Source organism: Chiloscyllium punctatum, chromosome 24 (genome assembly GCF_047496795.1).
Source record: "Chiloscyllium punctatum isolate Juve2018m chromosome 24, sChiPun1.3, whole genome shotgun sequence".
Lineage (NCBI taxonomy): Eukaryota > Metazoa > Chordata > Chondrichthyes > Orectolobiformes > Hemiscylliidae > Chiloscyllium > Chiloscyllium punctatum.
In genome coordinates this window covers 89,372,363-89,398,756 of record NC_092762.1, presented here as the reverse complement: position 1 = coordinate 89,398,756, position 26,394 = coordinate 89,372,363, and the positions used below count along the sequence as shown (strand labels likewise).

General features: G+C 42.4%; 1 protein-coding gene across 2 annotated transcripts in view; it reads left to right on the top strand.

Moving 5' to 3' along the window:
* The window catches only part of LOC140494840 (CREB-regulated transcription coactivator 1-like), a 145,864-nt gene that overhangs the window by 67,467 nt on the left and 52,003 nt on the right, over positions 1-26,394 (top strand). Inside the window, exons 7-11 of one of the 2 annotated variants that reach the window (XM_072594510.1) lie at positions 3,595-3,638; positions 3,882-4,102; positions 4,568-4,722; positions 17,715-17,930; positions 24,296-24,397. In XM_072594510.1, the coding sequence (XP_072450611.1) occupies positions 3,595-3,638; positions 3,882-4,102; positions 4,568-4,722; positions 17,715-17,930; positions 24,296-24,397 (738 nt within the window). The remainder of the gene's footprint in view (positions 1-3,594; positions 3,639-3,881; positions 4,103-4,567; positions 4,723-17,714; positions 17,931-24,295; positions 24,398-26,394) is intronic. The other variant, XM_072594511.1, reaches the window with a different exon arrangement.

Genomic DNA, 26,394 nt, shown 5'->3' with positions numbered 1-26,394 from the left:
GTTCTAAAAATTTACTAAATTGAGGGTTGAACAGTTTGTACTCAATGACCTTCATTTTAGAGTATTTAAGGAAATAGCTGTAGATATGGTCAATATATTCCTGGCTATCTTTTGTAATTCTACAGATTCTGGAAAGATTTCTGTAATCTGTTAATGTTTGAATGTGGGGAAGAAATTATTATCATTCCAAATTTGCTGATGACAACAAAATGGGTGTGAAAGTAAAGTGTGAGGAGACTGCAAGTGGGCTTCAAAAGGATTTGGATGAACTAAGTGAATGGGGTAGAACATGCCAAGTGAAATGTATTGTGAATAAATTTGAAGCTACTCACTTTGGTAGAAAAACCAGAATGACAAAATATTTCTTAAGTGTAATCTAGGTGTCCTTCTCTGGGAGTCACTAAAAACCAGACTGCAGCGTAACAAGAAATTAAGGTGGCAAATGGCATGTTAATTTCAAAGGGATTCGCCAGTCTAACCTAAGGAATGTTATGATTGTATAATGAGCAGAGATTGACAAAAGAATGAAAGCTGATCACGTTGAAATGTACTAACTGCTCCGGTCTTGACAGGCTGCTGAGTCTAGAACCAGGGGGCATAGCCTCTTTATGATCAGTAAGATGGAATTTCTCCATGTCAATTTTATTTGCCCACTTACAAGAACAAAGAACATTACAGCATAGGAACAGGCACTTTGGCCCTCCAAGCCTGTGCCAATCCAGATCCTCTATCTTAACCTATTTAGTAAGGATCTGTATCCCTCTGCTCCTTGCTCATTCATATCTAGATACATCTGAAATGACGCTATCGTCCCTGCCTCTTCCATCTTTGCTGGCAACGCATTCCACTTTTCACGCATAGCTCCTTTAAACTTTTCCCCTCTCACCTTGGATTTGTGACCCCTAGTAATTAAGTCCTCCACTCTAGGCGGGGGGGGGGGAAGAACAAAGTTTCTTGCTATCCAACATGTCTATACCTCACATAATTTTGTAGATCTCAAACAGGTCTCCCTCAACCTCCATCTTTCTAATGAAAATAATCCTAATCTACGTAACCTCTCTTCATAGCTAGCACCCTCTATTCCAGGCAACATCCTGGTGAACCTCCTCTCCCCCCTCTCCGAACACCCATGTTTACTCTGCCTGATGGTGTTACGATTGTCTGAACCTCCCTGATACTACCCCTTCGGTGGATGTAAGATTAATTTGGGGTATAATTTCCTGCTTTTTGTCTCCTTTCTTGAATAATGGTGTTATATTTGCATTTTTCAAATGCACTGAGATTTATGGTAGATTATAACCACGGTATTTGCTATCTCTGCTGTCATTACTTTTAATGCCCTAGAAAACAGACTATCAGGTCCAGGGACTGGTTGACTTTAAATTCCATTAAATTTTCTTTCATAATTATTTCAAGTTTCTCCCTCCCTTTTGCAATTTGATTCTCTACTATTCTTAGAGTGCTTTTTATATCTTCTCCCGTGAAGACGGATACTCCATACTTTTTCAAAGCCTTTGCCATTACTTGATTTATTATTGTTAATTCTCCTGTCTGAATTTCTAGAAGACATAGGAGTGGAAGTAAGGCCATTCGGCCCATCGAGTCCACTTTGCTATTCAATCATGGCTGATGGGCATTTCAACTCCACTGACCCGCATTCTCCCCGTAGCCCTTAATTCCTTGTGACATCAAGAATTTATCAATCTCTGCCTTGAAGACATTTAGCGTCCCAGCCTCCACTGCACTCTGCGGCAATGAATTCCACAGGCCCACCACTCTCTCTGGCTGAAGAAATGTCTCCGCATTTCTGTTCTGAATTTACCCCCTCGAATTCTAAGGCTGTGTCCACGGGTCCTAGTCTGCTCGCCTAACGGAAACAATTTCCTAGCGTCCACCCTCTCCAAGCCATGTATTATCTTGTAAGTTTCTATTAGATCTCCCCTTAATCTTCTAAACTCCAATGAATACAATCCCAGGATCCTCAGCCGTTCCTCATATGTTAGACCTACCATTCCAGGGATCATCCGTGTGAATCTCCTCTGGACACATTCCAGTGTCAGTATGTCCTTCCTGAGGTGTGGGGACCAAAACTGGACACAGTTCTCCAAATGGGGCCTAACCAGAGCTTTATAAAGTCTCAGTAGCACAATGGTGCTTTTATATTCCAACCCTCTTGAGATAAATGACAACATTGCATTCACTTTCTTAATCACGGACTCAACCTGCATGTTTACCTTTAGAGAATCCTCAACTAGCACTCCCAGATCCCTTTGTACTTTGGCTTTACGAATTTTCTCACCGTTTAGAAAGTAGTCCATGCTTGTATTCTTTTTTCCAAAGTGCAAGACCTCGCATTTGCTCACATTGAATTCCATCAGCCATTTCCTGGACCACTATCCCAAACTGTCTAGATCCTTCTGCAGCCTCCCCACTTCCTCAGTACTACCTGCCTGTCCACCTAACTTTGTATCATCGGCAAACGTCACTAGAATTCCCCCAGTCCCTTCATCCAGATCATTAATATATAATGTGAACAGCTGCGGCCCCAACACTGAACCCTGCGGGACACCGCTCGTCACCGGCTGCCATTCCGAAAAAGAACCTTTTATCCCAACTCTCTCTGCCTTCTGTCAGACAGCCAATCCTCAATCCATACCAGTAGCTCACCTCGAACACCATGGGCCCTCACCTTGCTCAGCAGCCTCCCGTGTGGCACCTTATCAAAGGCCTTTTGGAAGTCTAGGTAGACCACATCCACTGGGTTTCCCTGGTCTAACCTAATTGTCACCTCTTCAAAGAATTCCAACAGGTTTGTCAGGCACGACCTCCCCTTACTAAATCCATGTTGACTTGTTCTAATCCGACCCTGTTCTTCCAAGAATTTAGAAACCTCATCCATAATGATGGGACCAGTGCTCACTTTAGCTCCTCTTTTTCTCTTTATGGACTTGAAGAAGCTTTTATTATCACTTTATATATCGTGCTAATTTTTGCCTCGTGATCCAGAATTGCTGCTCCTCCCTCTGATCAGCTGAGTAGTGCAAGAATAGAACCTGGTTCTTCCTTTGATTCTCTGTATGATCTTGGCTGCTGCTGGTTTGTTGTGTTCTTCCAGCCTCCTGCTTATCTACACCTGTAGGTATTGAGACAACAAAAGCCATAGAGGTTAATCACACTTTAAAGATTTAAATGCTGTTTTGCTTCGGCAATGTGGATGAGTCCAGAAAGAATAAAAAAAATCAATTCCATAATATAGTTTAATTATGTCAGACCTCATATCCTCATAGGAAAGCAATAGGCATAGGCATCACATGGAATAAAATAAATGGACTGAACTACAAAAATAGTTTTTTGAAATTATTTGTTAAAGAGGAAATCCAATACTCTGTCCAACTTTCTATACTGAGAATAAACCATAGACTGGGCATTATTTAGCAATCAAGTGTTGACATAATCTTTGAGAGGTATTAGAGGGAAAAACAATGGGAATAGACCAAACACGGTCTAAATACTGGAGGAATAGCAGTTAATGGATTTCATGCTTTGCTCATCTCATTTTTAAGGTGCTTCTAATTTTATTTGTTTTCTTCACAGTCTGTATCCTCACGGCCTAAATCATGTGAAGTCCCAGGGATCAAGTGAGTAGACTTTCTGGGCTTCAGCTGTGCATGTGAGAGAGATGTCTGTGAGTTAGTGTTTAGATGGTGGTGGGAAGGTGTGGGGCAGGGTCTTTAACATGTGTAATCTGATGATTTCAAAACGGCTAATCTCCTACACAAGTATCTGTTTAAGATTAAGATAAGACATGTGATGTTCTCAGGTGGCTATAGCTCCATAATGGAAGTTGAAAGCCTGATTTTGTTTTTCTTTTATTTTAACAGTATTTTCCCATCTGCAGACCAGGAAAGTACCACAACACTGATGCCTGTTGCTCATAACACTGGAGGATCCCTGCCAGATCTCACAACCATTCATTTCCCACCACCTCTTCCTACTCCACTAGATCCAGAGGAGTCTACGTTTCCACCCTTGAGCAGTGCAAACAGCACTGGAAATCTGGCAGCAAATATGAACCATCTAGGCCTCAATAGCAGCAGCCAGGGTATGTGAGGGGACATTTGCACCAATAGCCAGTGTACATGGAAAGGCATAGGACGTAGAGACTGGTTATTAGAGAACATCAGTATGTAGAACCAAGGCTCATCAGGGTGGTAATCGTGGAAGAAGAATACCTGAAAATCATTTTCTGGCAGAACAACCGGAGAAACTTTGGGACAGGTACAACATAGGAAAGGTAGATTCCTGTGTTGGGGTAGTTCAAATGACCTTTTCAGTTTTCAGTAATAATTATTTGTAAACTTTACAAATGCAAAGATGTCTGGGACCTGATTTATGTCCCCTGAGAAACTGCTGAGTTAGGGCCAGTGATTTTCACCCTGTAGAAGAGGGCCAATTTGCCAACTTACTTCAATCCGAGTAGCATCTGGGGACAAGAACAGATCCCCACAAATGAGACTGATCACTTAATCAATTTTCCAATCTTGCTGACATCTTGCATTGTTTGCAGGTCTGACATCATCACAGGGGTCACTGACAGGGTCTCTCCAGAACCGACAATCAACCGTGACACCCCTCTCTTTACCAGTCAGCACAGACTCGCGGAGACAACAGCAACAACTTCAGCTATCACCAGCTCTCTCCCCACTCTCTCCAATCACACAGGTATAGTCTGCAAGGAATAAATTATACGCTTGAAGTGTAATGTGCTTTTAAAATATAACCTGATAACAGGAGAATTAGACGTCATTTGAGCAGCATTTAAACTAACCAGAAACTTAGCTTCTACTTTAAGTGTTCAATTAAGTTGAAGCTTTCCATCTTGCATTCATCAGGACTGGTAAGCAAGAAATCAAACTGCTGATTTATACAGCATGATAATAGGGTACTGATTGGTTAGAGTATAGATGGTGTGGAGATGCAGTTGGAACAGTTAAATGTCAATCTTAATTGAAAATCCTGACCAGGCAGACAGGCTGTCATTGTTCAGGCTGTTGCCATCGGGAATGCAATCTCCGTAACTCTTTTCACAATGAAGGAGTACACTGTGCAATGAATTCCTTTTGCCTAAATAGAACAGGGTCCTATGTGTTTAATATAAGAAACTGCTAGGGTATGTAAATACATATTACTGAGAGCCCAATTGATCTTCACATTTGTTTCCAGTATAATTCTTGGCACACTGGGGATTTCAGCATAAGCAGTCTAATATGGAATCACACAGAGTCCCACAGCAAGGACACAAGTTCTTCAGCCCAAACTGGTCCATGCCGGCCCAAACGTCCATCGACACTATGTGCATTTCCCTGCACTTGGCCCTGCACTTGGCCCATATCCTTCTAAACCTTTCCCAATCATGTATTTGTCCAAATGCCTTTTAAATGTTGTTAATGTGCCCACCTCAACCACTTCTGTTGGCAGCTCATTCCACATGCACACCAGTCTCTGTTTAAAAACAAAAGTTGCCCCTCAGATTCCCTTCTATTTTTTCCCCCTCTAACCTTAAACTGATGCCCTCTAGTCCTTGATTCTCCAACCCTGGGAAAAAATACAGAGTGCATTCACCCTATCCTTGCTTCTTATGCTCTTCTATAAGATCCCCCTCAGTCTCCTACACTCTAAAGAAAAAAAAGTCCTAGCTTGTCCAACCTCTCCCTATAACTCAGACCAATGAGTCCTGGCAACATCTTTGTAAATTTCTTCTGCACTCTTCCCAGTTTAATAGCATCCTTCCTGTAGCAAGGTGACCAAAACTGAACATAATAATCAAAGTGCTGCCTCACCAACGTCCTGTATGACTGCAACACATATTCCTAACTTTTCTACTCAGTGCCCTGACTGATGCAGACCAGCATGCCAAAAGTCTTCACTGCCCTGTCTATCTGTAATTCCACTTTCAGAGAACAGTGCACCTGCACGCCAAGGTCCCTGTGTTCCACTACACTCGTTAAGGCCCCACCATTCACTATGAAACTCCTGCTTTGATTAGACTTCCCAAAATGCAAAACCTCTCATTTGTCTATATTAAACTCCATTTGCTATTTCTCAGCTCACTTCCCCAGCTGATCAAGATCCTGCTACAATTTCTGATGACCATTCTCACTGTTCACAATGCCTCCTATTTTAGTGTCACCTCCAAACTTATTAATCATGCCTTGTACATTCTCATCCAAATTATTGATGTAGATAACAAACAGTAATGGGCCCAGCACCGACCCCTGAGGCACTCCACTCGTCACAGGTCTCCAGTCAAACAAGCATCCTTCCTCTATTACCCTCTGCTTCCTACCATCTAGCCAATTTGTCATCTCCCCATGGAATCTAACCTTCTAGAGCAGCCTACCATATGGAACCTTATCAAATACCTTTTTGAAATGAATTTAGACTATGTCTACTGACCTGCCTTTGACAACCTTCCTGATCACTTCATCAAAGAACTCCAACAAATTTGTCAGGCATGATCTGATGTTGAATGTGATTTCATGAGATTTGCAAGCACAGACTAGTTGAGCACAGTTGGCTTGTTGAGAACAGTCCGGGGACGTGAGTTGGTACAATCCACCAATCGTTGAAATGTATGACATTCCCTTTTCAGTTTGGTTTCTTGGATCAGTCCTGATGGGTGCATGATAAAAACTCAATCTTATTTTAGCAATGTTTAAGATCTGTACTAAGCAATTATTTAAAATTAATTAATTTAATCTCACGAGGAAAGTCATTTTCGGGTCAATGTAACACACCTATTCATACTTGCTCCTAACGCTCTGTTATAACACAGTAGAGAATTGGTACCCACACTCGAATGAGTGCTTGTCTGTGATTTAGTAGGTATGTTGTATTTTACCTCAGCAGAATATTACGCAGAATAAATGATCATGTTCTGGCCTCACCAAACATGTTGTCCCTATGTCACCAATCTAATCCCTCTCCTTGACTGCCATCTCAATCTGATTTGAAATTTAATGACTATTTGGCTTGAATTGAGTTTCCAGTTCTGTAAGTGCTCTGCTATAAAGATCACCTACTTCTCCCTCTAACATCACCCATGTCTGCTTCTGCCTGTGCCCATCTGTTTGTGAAACCTTCAGCCTTTCCTTTATCACTTATAGATTCATGTACTATAGCATATTTGTGTCCAGGTTTCCACATTATGCATTGTATAAGTTTTTTTCCAAAACTCTGCTTTCTGCATCTTTATTGCACAAAACCTTGTTCACCCATCATCAGTACTCTCAGATTTGCATCAGGTTTAATCTAGTGATACATCAAATTAAAAATTCTGATCCTTATATTTAAATCCCTCCATTACCTTATCTTTCATATCTCTGCCCCCCTCTAGTCCTCCATCTTTCCTCCCTCCCTCAAGGATGTGGCAATGGCAGAATGATCTTAACAGGAATTTTATCTTTCATATAGATTAGATTGAGCAGCCTGCTCATATCAAACAGGTATTGCATTGTATAAGTAAGTCTGGGTTGGATTTCTGTAATATATTCTACAGTTCACAAAAGGAGCTCAGATTAATTTAATAAAGAGCTAACTTTAGGTAGCAGCATCAGGCAGGTGAACCTTTATCAAATCACTATTATAAAGAGGTTTTGTTCGCTCTGGTGTTCAAAAAATTTGTAAAGTAAATTTAAACAATGTCATAAGGAGTCTGTAAAGGGACATAGATGGTTCAAGCTAAGAGAAAGGAGGATGCTTGCTTAAGATTGAGGTGGCATGGATCAGACAGGGCTTTAGAGGGTTATAAGGTAGCCAGGAAGGAACTGAAGAATGCACTTTAGGAGCGCTAGAAGCTGGGGGGAGGGGGCTTGGAAAAGCTTCAGCGGGTAAAGTTAAGGAAAACCCTCTGGCGTTCTACACTTATGTGAGGAGCAACAGGATGGCCAGAGTGAGGGTAGGGCCAATCAGGGATAGTGGAGGGAACTTGCGCCTGGAGTCGGAGTATCCTTAATGAATACTTTGCTTCAGTATTCACTACTGAGAGGGACCTTGACGTTTCTGAGGACAGTGTGAAACAGACTGATATGCTAGAACAGGTTGATATTAAGAAGGGGGGGGGGGGGGGGGGGGGGTGCTGAAAATTTTAAGGATAGATCAATTCCATGGGCCAGATGGGATATACCCTAGGTTACTACAGGAAGCAGGGGAAGAGATTGCTGCGCCTTTGGTGATGAGCTTTGCATCCTTCCTGATGAAGGGCTTTTGCCCAAAACGTCAAGTTTCCTGCTATCGGATGCTGCCTGACTTGCTGTGCTTTTCCAGCACCACACTCTCAACCCTAATCTCCAGCATCTGCAGTGCTCAATTTTGCCTTTGCATCCTTACTGTCCACTGGAGTAGTTACAGATAATTGGAGGGTGACAAATGTTATTCCCTTGTTCAAGAAAGGGAATAGGGACCATCCTGGGAATTGCAGGCCAGTCAGTCTGCAATTGGTCAGTGGTGGGCAAAGTATTGGAGAAGATTCTGAAAGACTTGATTTATAATTACTTGAAAAATCATAGTTTGTTTAGAGATAGTCAGCGTGGCTTCGTGAGGGGCAGGTCATGCCTTACAAACCTTATTAAATTCTTTGAGGATATGACAAAACATGTAGATGAAGGCTGTAGTGAAGGCAATGGATGTGGTGTACTTGAATTTTAGCAAGGCGTTTGATAAGGTTCCTTATGGTAGGCTTATTCACAAAGTAAGGAGGCATGGGTTACAGGGAAATCTGGCTGTCTGGATGCAAATTGGCTGGCCCATAAAAGACAGAAGATAGTGGAACGTATTCAGCCTGGAGCTCGGTGACCGGTGATATTCTGCAGGGATCTGTTCTGGGACCTATGCTCTTTGTGACTTTTATAAATGACTTGGATGAGGAAGTGGAAGGGTGGGGTAGTAAGTTTGCTGATGACACGAAGGGTGGTGGAGTTGTGAATAGTGTGGAGGGTTGTTGTAGGTTGTAACGGGACATTGACAAGATGCAGAACTGGGCTGAGAAGTGGCAGATGGCGTTCAACCTGGAAAAGTTTTAAGTGATTCATTTTGGAAGGTCAAATTTGAATACAGAATACAGGGTTAAAGGCAGGATTCATGGCAGTGTGGAGGAACAGAGGGATCTTGGAGTCTATGTCCACAGATCCCTCAAAGTTGCCACCCTGATTGATAGGGTTGTTAAGAAGGGATATGGTGTATTGTCTTTCATTAGCAGGGAATTGAGTTTAAGAGCTGTGAGGTTTTGCTGCAGCTCTGTAAAGCCCTGGTTTGACCATGCTTGGAATATTGTGTTCAGTTCTGGTTGCCTCATTATAGGAAAGATGTTGAAGCTTTAGAGATGGTACAGAGGAGATTTACCAGGATGCTGTCTGTACTGGAGGGCATGTCTTATGAAGAAAGGTTGAGGGAGCTAGGGCTTTTCTCAGTGGAGTGAAGAAGGGTGGGAGGTGACTTAATAGAGGTGTACAAGATGTTGAGAACATAGATAAAGTAGATAGTCAGAGACTTTTTCCCAGGGTGGAAATGTCTATCACAAGGGAGCATAATTTTAACGTAATTGAAGGAAGGTTTAGGGGAGATGTCAGAACTAAGTTCTTTACTCAGAGTGGTGGGTGCATGGACTGCACTGGCAGCAGTGATAGTAGAGTCAGATACATTAGGGACATTTAAGCAAATCTTGGATAAGCACATGGAGAATAGTGCAACTAAGGGTATGCAGCTTAGTCTGATCTTAGTGTAGGATAAAAGGCTGGCACAGCTTCGAGGGCTGATGAAGGGCCTGTACTGTTCTGTGTTCTAAGTGAGTGGGTACAAATGTGAAAGATGGACTTTAATGTGCGAAAGCGTGAATTTGTCAACTTTGCCTGGAAGAATAGAGAATTATATTTAAATGGAAAAAGAATGCAGAACTATGAGATTCAAGGGATCTGAGTGTTCTAGTGGATGACCAGCATAAAGTTTGTATGCAAATGACAAAATTGTTTATTGCAGTGGGAATGGAATATGTAAGTAAAGATGTTTTCTGCCATTATGCAGGGCATCGGTGAGGCCACATCGAGAGTATTATGTGCAGTTTTTGTCTCCATTTTTGAGAAAGGATATAATATCTTCTCTGAACTGCTTTGAAGCTTCGGTCAACTGATTCCTGGGATGGAGGAGTTAACTTATGATTAAAGGTTGAACAGCGTAGGCCTATAGCCTTTGGAATAAAAAGTAGAAAGTGCCAAAGTGCAAGTCTGGCATATTAAATAGGTGACTTGAATTTTGTATTATTTTTAATAAGGATGGGTTGTACCTAAATTGGAGAGGCACTGATATCCAGGCAGGGAGGTTTGCTCATTGTCACTGGAGAGAATTTAAAGCAGTGTGCCAGTGGGGTGGGGACCAGAACAATAGGACAGAAAGTGAAATGACTGAATTAGAGACCAAGACCAGTAAGGCTAACAGGAAGAACAGGCAGGGAGTGGTTTCCAAACATGACAGGACTGGCAGTCTGTATTTGTTTTAACATGAATATAATAGGTAAGGCAAATGAACTCAGAACTTAGATTAATACACAACAATGATATTGTAGCTATTACAGAGCCTTGATTGAGAGAGTGACAAAGTGGCAGTTTAACATTCTAGGGCTTATATGTTTCAAGAGCATGAGAGGGGAATGTAATGGAGGTGGGAAGTTGTGTTACTGATTAGGGAGAATGTCACCCCTCTACTAAAGGAGGGCATCATGGAGGGCACATTTACAGTGGACAAGTGAGTGGAGTTCAGAAATAGGAAGGGTGCAGTCAGTTTTAGCGGTGTAGTAAAGGTCTCTCATCAGCCAGCAGGACATGAAGGAACAGAGATATGGAATAAGATAGAAATGCCAGGGTTGTTGAGATGGGTAGTCTTAACTTCCCTTATATTGATGGGGACTCCCTTAGGGCTTAGTTGTTGGGGTTTGGAATCCGTTAAGCATATCCCAGGTGGGTCTCTTGAAGCAATATGTATGCAGTCCAACTGGGAAGTTTCAGTGGGGAGCATTTCAAGAACAGTGACTATAATTCTGTAAGTTCTCAGTTACCTTATGGGTAAGCATAACAGTGTTCCTCGAGTGAAAGTAGAGACTAGGACTCGTGGACACAGCCTTAGAATTAGAGGGGGTAAATTCAGAACAGAAATGCAGAGACATTTCTTCAGCCAGAGAGTGGTGGGCCTGTGGAATTCATTGCTGCAGAGTAGAGGCCGGGACACTAAATGTCTTCAAGACAGAGATTGATAGATTCTTGTTGTCTCGAGGAATTAAGGGCTACGGGGAGAATGCGAGTAAGTGGAGTTGAAATGCCCATCAGCCATGATTGAATGGCGGAGTGGACTCGATGGGCCGAATGGCCTTACTTCCACTCCTATGTCTTATGGTCTAAAGTACTACATTGGGGAAGGTTAACTATGACAATATTAAGCAGAAACTGAGGAACGTAAATTGAGAGCAACTATTTGAGAGTAAATCTACATCTGGCATGTGGGGACTCTGGTTCTGACTTTGAATGATACTCTTATCATTCAAATGTGAGCATAGTCAAAAAGAAAAAAAGGAGGCATACATTACGTTTAGGGAACTGAAGACAGACAGAGTCCTCAAAGAATATAAAGAAAGCAGGAAAGGACCTAAACAAGGATTTACGAAGGTTAAAAGGGACCATGATATGTCCTTGGTATCCAGAATTAAGGAAAATCCCAAAGCATTTTATACATCCGTAAGAGGATAGCTCGGGAAAGAGTAGGTCCCATCAAGGACAAAAGGAGGGAATTAATGTTTGGAGCAGGAGAAAGTGGGTGAGATCCTTAACAAATACTTCGAAAAGGACGTTGTGGACTATGCAATCCTTGATTAGTTCTGTAGTTCTTCTGCCACTAAGAGTCATAGAGCTGTACAGAATGGAAGCAGACCCTTTTGGTCCAACTCATCCATGCTGACCAGATATCCCAAATTAATCTAGTCCCATTTACCAGCATTTGGCCCATATCCCTCTAAACCCACCCTATTCATATATCCATCCTGCTGCCTTTTAAATGTTGTAATGTACCAGTCTCCGCCACTTCCTCTGGCAGCTCATTTCACACATGCACCACCTTCTGTGAAAAAGTTTCCACTTAGGTCCCTCTTATATCTTTTCCCCTTCACCTTAAAATCCCTCTTTCTCTCACCACACCACCCCCCCCCCCCAAAAAAAACCCAGGGAAAATACATTGTCTATTTATCCTAGCCATGCCCCTTATGATTTTATAAACCTTTATAAGGTCAACCCCTCAGCTTCCAATGCTTCAGGGAAATTAGCCTCAGCTTATTCATCGTATCCCTATAGCTCAAGCTCTCCAACCTTAGCAAGATCCTTGTAAATCTTTTCTGTACCCTCTCAAGTTTTACAACAGCCTTTTTATTAGCATGAAGACCAGAATTGGATGCCATATTTTACAAGCGGCCTAACCAATGTCTGTACGGCAGCAATATGACCTCCCTGCTCTTGTAGTCAATGCACTGACCAATAGACGCAAGCATACCAAACTCCACCTTCACTGTCCTGACCACTTGTGACTCCGACTTCAAGGAACTCTGAATCTGCACTCCCTAGGACCTTACCATTAAGTGTACAAATCCAGTCCTGATTGGCCTCAGCAAAATTCATCACCTCACAGTTATCTAAATTAAATTCCATTTGCCATTCCTGGGCCCATTGACCCATCTGATCAAGATCCTGTGTACTCGGAGGTAATCTCCTTTGTTGTCCATTACACCTCCCACTTTTGGTGTCATCTGCAAACTTACTAACCGTATCTCTTATATTCACATCCAAATCATTTACATAAATGACAAAAAGCAGTAGATCCAGCACCAAGCCTTGTGGCACACCACAGGTCACAGGCATCCAGTCTGAAAAGGAATCCTCCTCCGTCTTTTACCGTTGAGCCAGTTCTATGTCCAAATGGCTAGTTCTTCCTATGTTCCATGTGAGAACCTTGGTAGCCTTGTTTAATGAGGAACCTTATCGAATCCTTTACTGAAGTCCATATAGCTCACATTTACCACTGTGGCATCATCAGTCCTCTTCATTACTGCTTCAAAAAACTCAATCAAGTCCGTGAAACATGATTTCCCATGTACAAAGCCATGTTGACTACCTTAATCAGTCCTTGCCTTTCCAAATGCATGTAAATCCTATCCCTCCGGATTCTCTCTAACAACTTGCCAACCATCGATGTCAGGCTTGCTGGTCTATAGTTCCCTGGCTTTTCCTTACCACCTTTTTTAAATACTGGTGCCAGGTTTGCCAACCTCCAGCCTTTCAGCACCTCACCTGTGACTATTGATAGTACAAAAATCTTAGCAGGGGGTCCAGCAATCACTTTCCTAGCTTTCCACAAAGTTCTAGGGTACACCTGATCAGATCCCAGGGATTTATCCATCTTTATGCAATTTAATATGTCCAGCACCACTGTCTCTGTATTCTGGGCATTGTTTTCAAGGTGTTGCTAATAATTTCCCCACATTATCTATCTTCCATATCCTCCTCCACAGTAAACACTGATGCAGAATACTTGTTTACTATCTTTCCTAGGGTGCTGATCTTCAAGAGACCGCATTCTCTCCCTATTTACTCTTTTGCCCTTGATGTACTTGTAGAATCTCTTTGGATTCTCTTTAACCCACATTGTCAGAGCTATCTCATGTCCCCTTTTTGCCCTCCCGATTTCGTTCTTAAGTATATTCTTTTATACTTGTCTAGGGATTCATTCAATACCTGCTATCTATCCGTGACATATGTTTCCTTCTTATTCTTGACCAAAATGTCAATTATTTTAGTTATCCAGGAATACCTACACCTACCAGCACTGCTCTTCACCCTAACAGGAATACTGTCTCTGGATTCTTGTCGTCACATTTTTGAAGACTTCCCATTTTCTAGCCATCCCTTTACCTGCCACATCTCCACACATACACACACCTTCCCCCCCTCCCGTCAGAGCAGTTTGAGGCAACAGATATATAGTAATACTAATAATATCCACTTCGTTTACTGTTGTTGTGGGTGGGTAAATGTCTCCAGGACAATGGCGCTTTATTCAAGGCAACAGAAGCCGCTGCCGCCCACTTGCATGCGCGTGCCCTCCCTCCCGCACTCCGTCCACGAGCCTTCCAACCGCCTCGAAGCAGGCCATTAGCGTCATCACACACAGCACTCTGATCACCTTTTGATCCTCGCATGATTTAAGCAGGCCTTGCATGTGAATTCTGCCTGGTACCTGCTTTTTGTTTTGTTTTCTGACATTAATTATCCTGATCTGTGTGTAGCATGGACCTCTCTCTTCTCAACCTTCCTCTGTCTCCAACTTTGCAGCACAGTTGGTTATTCGAACAATCAGTTATCCGAACAAAAGACATGTACTCCCCACCCGTCTCGTTCTGATAATCGAGGTTAATCTGTACATCCACATACTGAATCAGAAAATTTTCTTGTACACAATTAACATATTTCTCTCCATCCAAGCCCTGAATACTCTGGCAGTCCCAGTCTATGTTTGAAAAGTTAAAATCCCCTGCCATAACCACCCTATTATTCTGACAGTTAACTGAGATCTCCTTACAGGTTTGTTTCTCAATTTCCCGCTGACTAGGTTGGGGTGGAGGGAGCTTCTATAGTACAGTCCCAATAAGGCGATCATCCCTTTGTTATTTCTCAGTTCTATCCAAATAACAGTCCTTGAACATATTCCCCAGAATGTTCTCTCTAAGTACAGTTGTAATGTTAACTCTAATAAAAAGAAATGCGCCTCTCTCCTCTTTTGCAACCTCCTTCCTGTAGCATCTATACTTTGAAACAGTAAACTGCCAATCCTGTCCATCTCTGTGCCAAATCTCTCTAATTGCTACGATATACTCCCGCCCTTTCTAGTTTAAATCCACCTCTCCCCTCCTCCCCCCCCCGCCCCCAAACAGCGCTTTCAAATCTCCCTTTCCAATTCAGGTGCAATCCATCCTTCTTATACAGGTCACTTCTACTGTAGAAAAGGTTCCAATGATCCAAAAATCTTCCTTTTCCTCCACCAGCTCCTCAGCCATGCATTCATCTGCTCTATCCTGCTATTTCTACCCTCACTAGCTTGTGGCACTGAGAGTAATGTAGATGATATTACCATCGAGGACCTGCTTTTTAAATTCCTGGCTAACTTCCTAAATTCTCTCCTCAGAATCTCGTCCTTTTCTCTTCTTATGTCATTAGGTCCAAAGTGTACAACGACCTCCTGCTCGTCCCACTCCTCTTTGAAAATATCATGCACCCTGTCTAAGGTATTCTTGGTCTTGGCACCAGGGGGACAACACCAATCTGATGTCTCATTTTCAGCTATGTATCCTCTGACTACTTAGCCTTTCATCAATAGTTTTGATTCATTTATCAAAAATAATCCATTAAAATTCTTATCAGCATTAGAAATGCAGGTTCTTTTAAAGATTCTCTAAATGAGTTGATCAGCAAATAAGGATCCTAGTAGTGCAGTGATAGTGTCACTCCCTCTGGACCAGGAGACCAAGTATCAAGTCCCACTTGCTCTAGGGATGTGTAATATCATCTCTGAATAGGTTGATTAGAAAATATCAAAGCTGTGTCTTTGTGAGGGCTCTGTGTGACACTAGTAGTATCAGCAGGTCTGTGTTTGGGTCCTACCTACTTGAGCAGCATGTCATAACACTTCTGAACAGATAGATTTTTCTTTAAAAATCAAAGAGCCTGGTTGATTAGAAAATAAATTTAAGCTGGGTTCTTGGTGCTCTTGTTGCTAAGTTGCAGTGTCCCTATGTCTGGGTCAGAGTTCTAGTCCCACTTATGTTGGAGACGTGAAATTACATCTTTGAACAGATTGATTTAAAATACATGCAAAAAGGACCCTTTTGGCACTGCAGTCATGTCCCTGCCTCTGAGCTGGAATGTATTGGTTCAAGTCCAGCCTGTTTCCCGAAGGTGTGTGAAGAGGTTGAATTTTTTTTTAAAAATCAGGAGAGATGGTGGAGTAGTAATCCAGAACCCCTAACAAAAGTTCTGGGAACATGGGTTTGAATCCTACCATGGCTAGTTATGAAATATAAATTCAATAAAACCATGCAATAAAATAACTCGTATAATGGTAATCATTCTTGTATGTTGTTACAAAGTTATCTGTTCACTAATTCTGGTAGAGAAGGAAATCTGCCATCCTTGCCTGGTCTGACCTAAATGTGGTTCCAGATACAGCAGTGTGATTTGACTCTTCGCTTATGGGGGAAGTGGTGGGGTAGCGGTAATGTCACAGGACTAATAATCCAAAAGCAAACAGAAGCACACATTACTCAGCAGGTCTGGCAGCATCTGTGGAGAGAAAGCAGAGTTCAGTGACCCGAGTTCAGAGCAGAGTTCTCTTCACAGATACTGCCAGACTTGCTGAGTTTCTCCAGTTTTTGTTTTTGCTTGTTTCAGATCTCCATTATCTGCAGTTCTTTGCTTTATATTAATAATCCAGAACACCAGGCTGAGGTTCAGGAAATCTGACTGTGGAGGATGGTGACATTTGAATGCAACAGGAAACTATTGTTGTGGTAATGTCAGTGGACTAGTAGTCCATAACCCTAGGCTTTTGAAGTACTTTTGAAGTATAATCACTGTCATAAAGGAAGTTTGGCAGCCAATTTCGATACAATAAGTTCCCATAAATAGCAAAGAGCTGGTTTCTAGAGAGCACTTATGGCACATTAGTAGTATCCATCCAACCCAGAATGAGTCATAGCATTTCTGAAGAGGTTGATTTAAAGAAAATATCAGGGGATGTAGTACCTTGTGGTACTGTCATTGCATTAGTAATCCAGGACATCAGACTATTGTTCTGGGGGCATGGGTTTGAATCCCACCATGAGTGGTGGTGAAATTTGAAAGGCTCTTTTAGCACAGTGGTAATGTAATCTGCCCAAACCGCCTGGATTCAAGTCCCACCTGCACCAGAGGTGTGTCACAATATATCAGAACAGGTTGATCTAAAATATTTAAGGGCTGAGGTCTTCCTCAGGGTAGGTTGCCTCCTGGATAGAGAAAGGATCTAAAATAAAAGGTGAAAACTGGTATTTGCTAAACTACAAGTTTACAGTAAAACCTTTGTTTATCTCAAATTCTTTTGCTACCTAATTCAGCATATGGGCATTAGTCTGTTAAACATCTCATTCTTCATTTTTAAGAAGAACCCCAGTTTTTCCGATCTTCTCGTGCAACTAAAGATTGTCATCCAAAATACAATTCACATAAATCTCAACTCCACCATCTCCAAGCCTTGACAGCCTTCCAAAAATGTGGTACCCAGAACTGAGCACACTATTTCAACTCATCTGACATTTACACCTATAACTTCAAACAGGAGTCTCTCAATTGGTTAGGTCTTGGGTAGCAATCCTGGCTTATTTTTCTTTCTTTAGTCAAATACCCTGGAATCCATGAGATCAGCTGTCCCATCACAGGCCAGAACTTATAACCTTTCTGGTATATGACTAGGGTCTATACTAGCTTGCATTTTCAGACTTTGGGCTACCTTGTAAAAGCTGCACCTTGTGTTTTATTATGTATGTGGTAGGCTGTGCAAAGTGTTACTAGCTAACAGAGGTGTTATTTTTATTGTAGGCTGTTGCTATGGATGCATTGGCATTGGAGCAGCAACTTCCTGCATATCGATTTTTCACGCAGCAGACTACACAGCCACAGTCTCAGAGTTCCAGTAACCTGGCTCAGAGCTCACAGTCACAGCAGCAAAGTTCTGGCCAACAACAGACAGCTACAATGCCACAATCCCCTCCAATGAACCAAACGCAGGCACCAATAGGAATGGATATTAGCACGGTAAGTAGATGAGTGACATGATGGAGTCAGTAAAATCATTATCTCAGAATATTTAATTAATTACTTTAGATGTATGTAGAAAAGTGCTTCAACAAGAGCTGGAGACTTAAAACAAGTCAAAACCCAAATTTTAGGTGTATCTGTATTGTTTCCTTGGAGAGTAGATAGTAAATTGCTGTTTTGAAACTTCTTGTGAAATTCTTTCATTTCAAGGCACTGCAATAAGTCCAAGTAGTTTTTATGCAGTGGCGATGGTAAATTTGTATAAAAATGTTGTTAGATTACTTGAAGAGACCATGTTCTAGACAGGCCATGATAGATGGGATATAAAACCAAAGAAAGCAGTTATGGTAGTTGCATCGGGACAACACCAGAGATGGAAATAGAAGTTATAAGTTTGTAAAATAGTTTTAACAATTGATTCCCTAGAGTATGGATGTTCTAATCACTTCGTCATTGACTCAATAGGAAAAATACAAAGAGTTATTAATTTAAAATTGAACTAACAAAAGCAAGATAAAAATGGAGTTATTAGTTGCCTCCTTTTGTGCTCTAAACTTGTGTGTTTCTTTCCTCTTCCTGGCCTGCCCCTCCATATGTCGACCTCTGTACCCACCCTCTTTCAACCTCTATTCTCCACTTTTTCTCTCTGTTATACGTTCTCTCTATTCTGTTTGCACCTTGGTGTATGGTTTAACATCCAAATGTTTTGCTGCATCATTGGTTTCTTGTTTAAAAATTACAATTTAGATGGATGTTTTGTATAATTACCTTATATTGATTACATAGAATTAAATTGCAAATTATATTGAATTGATGAAAGTGTAGCTGCTGCCATACCATAAACCAGCTGATGGTGGCTCTTTAAAGCAATCACTGTAATAACCTTCAATAGGAGCTTTGCTGCAGGTCTGTGAATTATGATTTCCATTGTTGGCATTCCTCAGTGTTTGTCATTTTGTTGAGTGTGGGGCTTTGTGATCTCTTACTGTGCAGATGGTTTATTTAGAAAAGGATTTAAACTGCTGATGAGACTAAGGTAGTATTGGCTTTCAAGAAGTCAGTGCACTAGTTTGTCTATCATTGTAACTATTGTGCACATCAGATGCTGTGCTGAATATTATGAAGGTTATTGAATTCTCATGCGTAATACTTCAGATAGTTCTTCATGATTATTTGTCCTTGGAAATCTAGTTTAAAAAGGCTTTTTTTTGTTTTATAGTATGAAGCATTGCTGTATCCCAAAATGACTTTAAGAAGTTGCTGGTGACTCACTTAGAACTGCTTATGCTGTGCACTGGATAGAAACAAAGAACTGAAATAGTCCAGTTTGTTTCTTTTGTGTTGAAAGCTTGAAATACTGTAAGACTTTAACTGGTGCTTTTCAGGCTGTTGTTTACATTTGAAATCTTCTATTTGTATAACTTCCTTCGTACCCTCAGGATGTATGAAAGCTCTTTGCAAACAACTTAAAGAAATAAAAACTTATGTTTGCCCAGAAGTCTTCACAGCAATCAGACATTGTGAGGGCAATTAAGATAATTTGTAGTCACTGCTGTAACATAAAAAATGTGGCAGCCAATTTGTGCAGCAAGATCCCACAGTAATCCAGAAAATAACCAGATAATGTATTTCAATGAAGATGGTTGAGTGTTAAATTTGGCTTAAGCCAGATCTCTCCTGCTCTTCGTGGAATAAAGTCCTTACGTTGCAAGAAAGTGATACGAAGAATGAGCAGGAAAGCCAAAGCAAAGAATGTGAGCAGATAGAATCTTGAGCCGTGGATAGGAAATAAATTCAGGTGACCATCTGGAAGTAGGGGGCTGGGGGTTAGACTCTAAAGGAGATGTAAGCTGGGAAATGAACAGCAATGAGAGATGGATGTGCTAAAAGCACAACTGAGAGAGAATGAAAGGAAGATAGCAAGAGAAAATAAGGAAGAGCCTGTGGTGAGAGTAGGGGTAGGCGAACAGAGCATTGGGGGGAATAACAGTGAACAGGTAAGTGATAGACCTGTACAGCATGGAAACAGATCCTTTGGTCCAACTCATCTATGCCAACCAGATATCCTAAATCAATCTAGTCCCATTTGCCAGCATTTGGCTGTTATCCCTCAAAGATTTTTTAATTCATATACCCAGTCAGTTGCCTTTTAAATGTTGAAATTGTACCAACCTCCGTCTCTTCCTTTGGCAGTTCATTCCATACGCTCACCACTCTCTGCGAGAAAAAGTTGCCTTACCGGTCCCTCTTAAATATTTCCCCTCTCATTTTCAACCTATGCACTGTAGCTTTCGTCTGCCCCACCCCAGGGAAAATACTTTGGTTATTAATAAAGGCAAACGTACCAAACGCTGCCTTCACTACCCTGTCTATCAGGGATTCCATTTTCAAGGAACTGTAAACCTGTACTCTAAGGTCTTTGTTCAGCACCACCCCCCCACCCCCCCCCTCCCCCCAGGATCTTACCTGTATCAGTCATGCCCTGATCTGCCTTTCCAAAATGCAACATCTCATGTTTATTTTAAAACCTCCATTTGCAAACCCACAACCCATTGGCCCATCTGATCAAGGTCCCATTGTGTTCTGAGGTAAACTCCTACGTTGTCCACAAAACCTTCAATTTTGGTGTCATCTGCAAACTTGCTAACCATACCTTTAAAGTTCACATCCAAATTCATTATATAAATGACGAAAAGCAATGGTTCTCAGCCCAGTCCTTGTGGCACAGGCCTCCAGTGTGAAAAGCCACCCTCTATCTTCTACCTTTAAGCCAGTTCTGTATCCAAATGGCTAGTTTTCCTTGTATTCCATGTGATCTAACCTTGCTCACCAGCCTACGTTGAGGAACCTTGTTGAACGCTTTACTGTATCGATCGCATACATTGCTCTGTCCTCCTCATTCATTAGAGTTTAGAGGTTTGAAGGGAGATCTAATAGAAACTTACAAAATAATGTAAGAGCGGGTGGATGCCAGAAAGTTGTTTCGGTTTAGCGGGGAGACTAGGACCCGTGGGCATAGCCGTAGAATTAAAGGGTGTCAATTTAGAATGGAAATGAGACATTTCTTCAGCCAGAGTGTAGTGGGCCTGTGGAATTCATTGCCACGGAGCACAGTGGAGGCTGGGATGTTGGATTTCTTCAAGGCAGAGATTGCTAAGTTCTTGATCTCACAAAGAATTAAGGGCTATAGGGGGACTGCAGGTATGTGAAGTTGAAATGCCCTTCAGCCAGGATTAAATGGTGGAGTGGACTCGATGGGCCGAATGGCCTGCCTTCCACTCCTATGTCTTGGGTATCGATCCTCTTCGTTACTTTTTCAGAAAACTCAAGTCAGTGAGATACAATTTCCCGTGTACAAAGCTATGATGACTATCCCTAAACAGTACTTGCCTTTCCAAATACATGTAAACCCTGTCCCTCAGGATGCCCTCCAAAAATTTGCCCACCAATGATGTCAGGCCCACCGGTCTATAGTTCCCTGACTTTTCCTTACCACCTTTCTTAAATAGTGGCACCACATGAGCCAACCTCCAGTCTTCTAGCACCTCACCCATGGCTAATGATGATACAAATATCTGAGCAAGGGGCCCAGTAATATTTGTCTAGCTTCCCACAGAGTTCAAGGGTACACCTGATCAGGTCATGTAGTTTTATTCACCTTTACTTATTTAAAGACATTCACTGCTACCTCCAGTGTAATATGGACATTTTTCAAGATGTTGCTGTTCATTCACCCATGTTCTCTTTCATCCATATCTTTCTCCACAGTAAAAACTGATGCAAAATACTTGTTTAGTATCTCCCCCACCTCTTGTGTCCTTGCTGATATTTAAGGGGCTCTCTTCGCTCCCTAGTTATTCTTTTATCCTTAATGTATTTGTAGCATCCCTTTGGATTCTCCTTAAGCTTATTTGCTAAAGCTATCATGTCTTCTTTTTGCCCTCCTGATTTCCCCAAGTATACTCCTACTGTCTTTACATTCTTCCAGGGAATCACCCAATCTCTGCTGTCTATACCTGACATGTGCTTCCTTATTTTTGACCAAACCCTCAATTTCTCTAGTCATCCAGCATTCCCTATATCCACCAGCCTTGCCCTTTTCCCTAACAGGAACATACTATCTCTAGACTCTCATCTCATTTTTGAAGGCCTCCCATTTCTAGCTGTTCATTTACAGTGGGCGGCACGGTGGCACAGTGGTTAGCACTGCTGCCTCACAGCGCCTGAGACCCGGGTTCAATTCCCGCCTCAGGCGACTGACTGTGTGCAGTTTGCACGTTCTCCCTGTGTCTGCATGGGTTTCCTCCGGGTGCTCCGGTTTCCTCCCAAAAAGATGTGCAGGTCAGGTGAATTGGCCATGCTAAATTGCCCGTAGTGTTAGGTAAGGGGTAAATGTAGGGGTATGGGTGGGTTGCGCTTCGGCAGGTCGGTGTGGACCTGTTGGGCCGAAGGGCCTGTTTCCACACTGTAATGTAATCTAACTCAATTATCCGAATGAGATGGGCAGGCACTATTTCGTTCAGATAATCGATTATTCGGAAAATCGATTAAATGCCTTTCCTCTGCGACTGGGAGTTTTTAAAGTCTGCTCCCCGTTCAGGAGACTGCAGCAGCACGCAAGATGCCACCCCCACCCCCCCCCCCCTCGTTCTCTCGTTTTTTTCTCTCTCTCTCTCTCTCTCTCTCTCCCCCCTCCACCCCCCAGCACAAAGTGCGCAAGCCCTCGACCCAGTCCAACTCTGCCCCCCCACTCCTAACCTGGTCCAACCCCGCCCCCAGAGCAAAGCGTGCAATTCCCCGCCCCCAACACAGCCCCCTCTCCGGGGCAGCTGGACTGTATACCAACAACAAGACTGCTGCTGCTGCCACCGCTCCTGCCTTTGTGGGGTAAGTCTCCAAATAGCGCACGCGTACATATACACAATTTTTACTGCAGTTTTTTGACAGGTTCCATGTTTGCCCTGTACAGGAAAATATTGGAGAGCAGGGTTAGGACACACCCCTTTGTAGAACTCCAGGGAAAGTGTAGTGAGAGAGGGAGGGTGGGAGGTTAGTCATTTAGAGTTGGTGCCTGTTTAATCACTGTAAACAAAAGACATGATCACTGCTGGAAACACGTCTTTGATGTAATGTTTCTATCAGGACCTCAAGATCTCCTTTGGAGAATCCGATTTTCGGATAATTGGTATTCAGATAATCAAGTTTCCTCTGTACCTGCAAACATCTGTCCCAGTAAACTTTTGAAAGTTCTTGCCTAATACTATCAAAATTGTGCAAGATAGTTAGTCAGTGGGGCAGAGGAAAGAGTGAGCAACAGATAAAGTGAGCGTGGAGTGGTTGTGACAGAAGGTGGGAGGAAACATGAAGGATGTTGAATAGAACATGTGAGTGAAGAAGGATGCCAGCAGGCCCTGTGCGAGAGAGGGTGGTGGGTGCAAGCTGAGGAGAGAGAGTTCTGTATCATAGTACCACTTTGTTCCTCAGATTCTCTTACTGCAGTGTTAATTGGAACCAATCTAACGTTTTCACATAAAAAGGATGGAATCCCTAAAACTCCACTCAGGTGGATAGAGCTTGTAAGAAGGCCTATGGTGTATTAGCGTTCATTAGCAGAGGGATTGAATTCAAGAGTCGTGAGGTGATGTTGCAGCTGTACAGGACCTTGGTAAGGCCACATTTGGAGTACTGTGTGCAGTTCTGGTCGCCTTATTTTAGAAAAGATGTGGAAGCTTTGGAGAGGGTACAGAGAAGATTTACCAGGGTGTTGCCTGGAATGGAGAATAGGTCGTACGAGGATAGGTTGAGAGTGCTAGGCCTTTTCTCATTGGAACGGCGAAGGATGAGGGGTGACTTGATAGAGGTTTATAAGATGATCAAGGGAATAGACAGAGTAGACAGTCAGAGACTTTTTCCCCGGGTACAACAGAGTGTTACAAGGGGACATAAATTTAAGGTGAAGGGTGGAAGGTATGGGGGGGATGTCAGGGGTAGGTTCTTTACCCAGAGAGTGGTGGGGGCATGGAATGCACTGCCTGTGGGATTGGCAGAGTCAGAATCATTGGTGACCTTTAAGCGGCAATTGGATAGGTACATAGGTAGGTGCTTAAGCTAGGACAAATATTTAAGCTAGGACAAATGTTCGGCACAACATCGTGGGCCGAAGGGCCTGTTCTATGCTGTATTGTTCTATGTTCCTGGTTGGTATTTTGATTCGTTGTTTGTCTCAGATAGCTGTGAACTACTTTTAATGGAAACAAGGATTTGAAAATAGTTATAGTAGCATATTTTCTTGTATCCACTCAGCCCAAGTTGTTATACTCTGCTTGCTCAGCAGTCGCTCTTAACTCTGTGTTGTTCTGTAGGCTTCCCTCCATCAGTACCGCAGTAATGCTGGATCTCCAGCCAACCAGTCTCCCACCTCCCCTGGATCCAATCAAGGCTTCTCTCCAGGCAGCTCCCCTCAAGTAAGGGAACCTTTGCTTCCAGAGCTTAACTGTTGTGACTAATTGATGATTGCAATGATGCTGTCCCATCTTTGCCCATGTCACAATTTGCTTTGTCACTCTCCATCATCATGTGGCTGTTTAATATGGACTGTTTCTGAGCATTTTTAATCTTCCCATTGCCACCTGTTTTGGTGTGTATGTGACTATATGACTCTACACATCTGCATGATTCTGTGTGCATGCATGTCATATGCATGTATGTGAGTGATTCGATCAGCTTGTTACATTGACTTTTGGGTTTATGGAAGAATGTCCCAGTTTCTTGAAATCAAAAGATGGTTCCAACAGAATGAATGACTAGGAGCCTGAAATTTATTTTGAGTTAAGGCTTCACAGCTGAGGGAACATGCCCTGGGACGAGAGAGCATGAGCAGGTGAATATATGAGGCATCTACGACAGATGCGTGATTGTAAACTTGAGCAAGCACAAGCTCTCTGCTCTAGGAGAAAGTTGTGAAACAAGAATGGGTATGGCCACACAATTAATGGATATTCTCTGTCCCTCCAAATAGTGAGACAGAAATAGAGGTGCAAATGTGCATAGAAATCATGGAGATTTGTAAGAAATAGAGAGAGAGATGATCTTGTAGGACATTAATATCCCATATATCAAGTGAAGGAGGAGGACGCTTTTCTGAAACATGTTTTGAAATCCCCTGATCTTTATGTTCTTGGTTTAACTCGGGAGGCATTTTGGACCTGACGCTGAGAATGAGATGGACTAAATGGACCAAATGTCTGTAGAGGAACAATTGGGTAAGAGTATTGTTATAGACCAGGCCAGAACCCCTCAGAACATTTTAAGGGAGCCCAGATGCTAACTTTTTTCGTTGTTTTTGGCAGATGTAAGGTGGATATTCCAAAAGTGATGCTGCTGGTCAGATGACTTGGCTTCAAGTAATACAGCAGTTATTTACACACCACCGAGTAAAACACAAGCAAAGGAAAACAGAATTTAGAATAACAACTACTTGAAAACCCAACCAACACAATATCCCCACAATGTAACACAAGAGCTGTCCCAATTTCCTGCAACATCTCCATAAACACACCCCTTGGCAAAAAGGTAAATTCAAATATAGGTTCTTACAGGAGAGATGTTAGAGAATCAGCCAGAAACATCTGTTGAATCAGGGAACCTTTTTACCCAGCAGCTTTCTTTGACCAGCTTTGAACAGACTGCTTGCTAAAACCAAACCAGGAAAAAAACTGAACTGGGAGAACTAGCCACTCCTCTTTCATTGGACAAGTGTTTTCCCTATTGTTGCCTTACGCAGGAGATGTGGACTTTGTTGCTAGGCCAGCATTTATTTTCAATTCCTGATTATATCTGGGGACGGTGGTAGCACTGAAGTCGATTTGGTCTGAGTGCATCCACTGTGTAATTGGGGCAAGTGTTCCAGGATTTTGAATGTTCAGCACTGAACAAGTGGCGCCATATTTCCAACTCAGCATGGTATGTGGCTTGGAGAGGAACTTGTCCTTCTAGGTGAAAGCGGTGATGGGTTTGCTGTCTGAAGAGACTTTGTGAGTTTCTGCAGTGCATCTTGCAGATGGTGTACACTGTTGGTACTCTGTCAGTGGTGTTGGGAGGGAATGTTTGTGGATGTGGTGCCAGTCAAGTAGATTGCTTTGTTCTCTATGCTGTCAACTGTGTTGAGTGTTGTTGAAGCTGCACTCATCTAGGCAAATGGGGAGTATTTCATCACACTTAACTTGATGCAGTTCTTGCAGCTACAGTATTTATGTGGCAGTCCAGTTTAGTCTTGTGGTAACCATCAGGGTATTGATAGTGCAGGATTCAGCAATTGTAATACCATTGACCATCATGGAGCAATGGCTATATTCTCATTTGTTAGAGATGGTCATTGTCTGGCATTTGTGTGATGTGAAAGTTAACTGCCACTTGTCAGCCCAAGCCTGGGAGGCTGTTGCCTCCCTAATGCCAGGGTGTT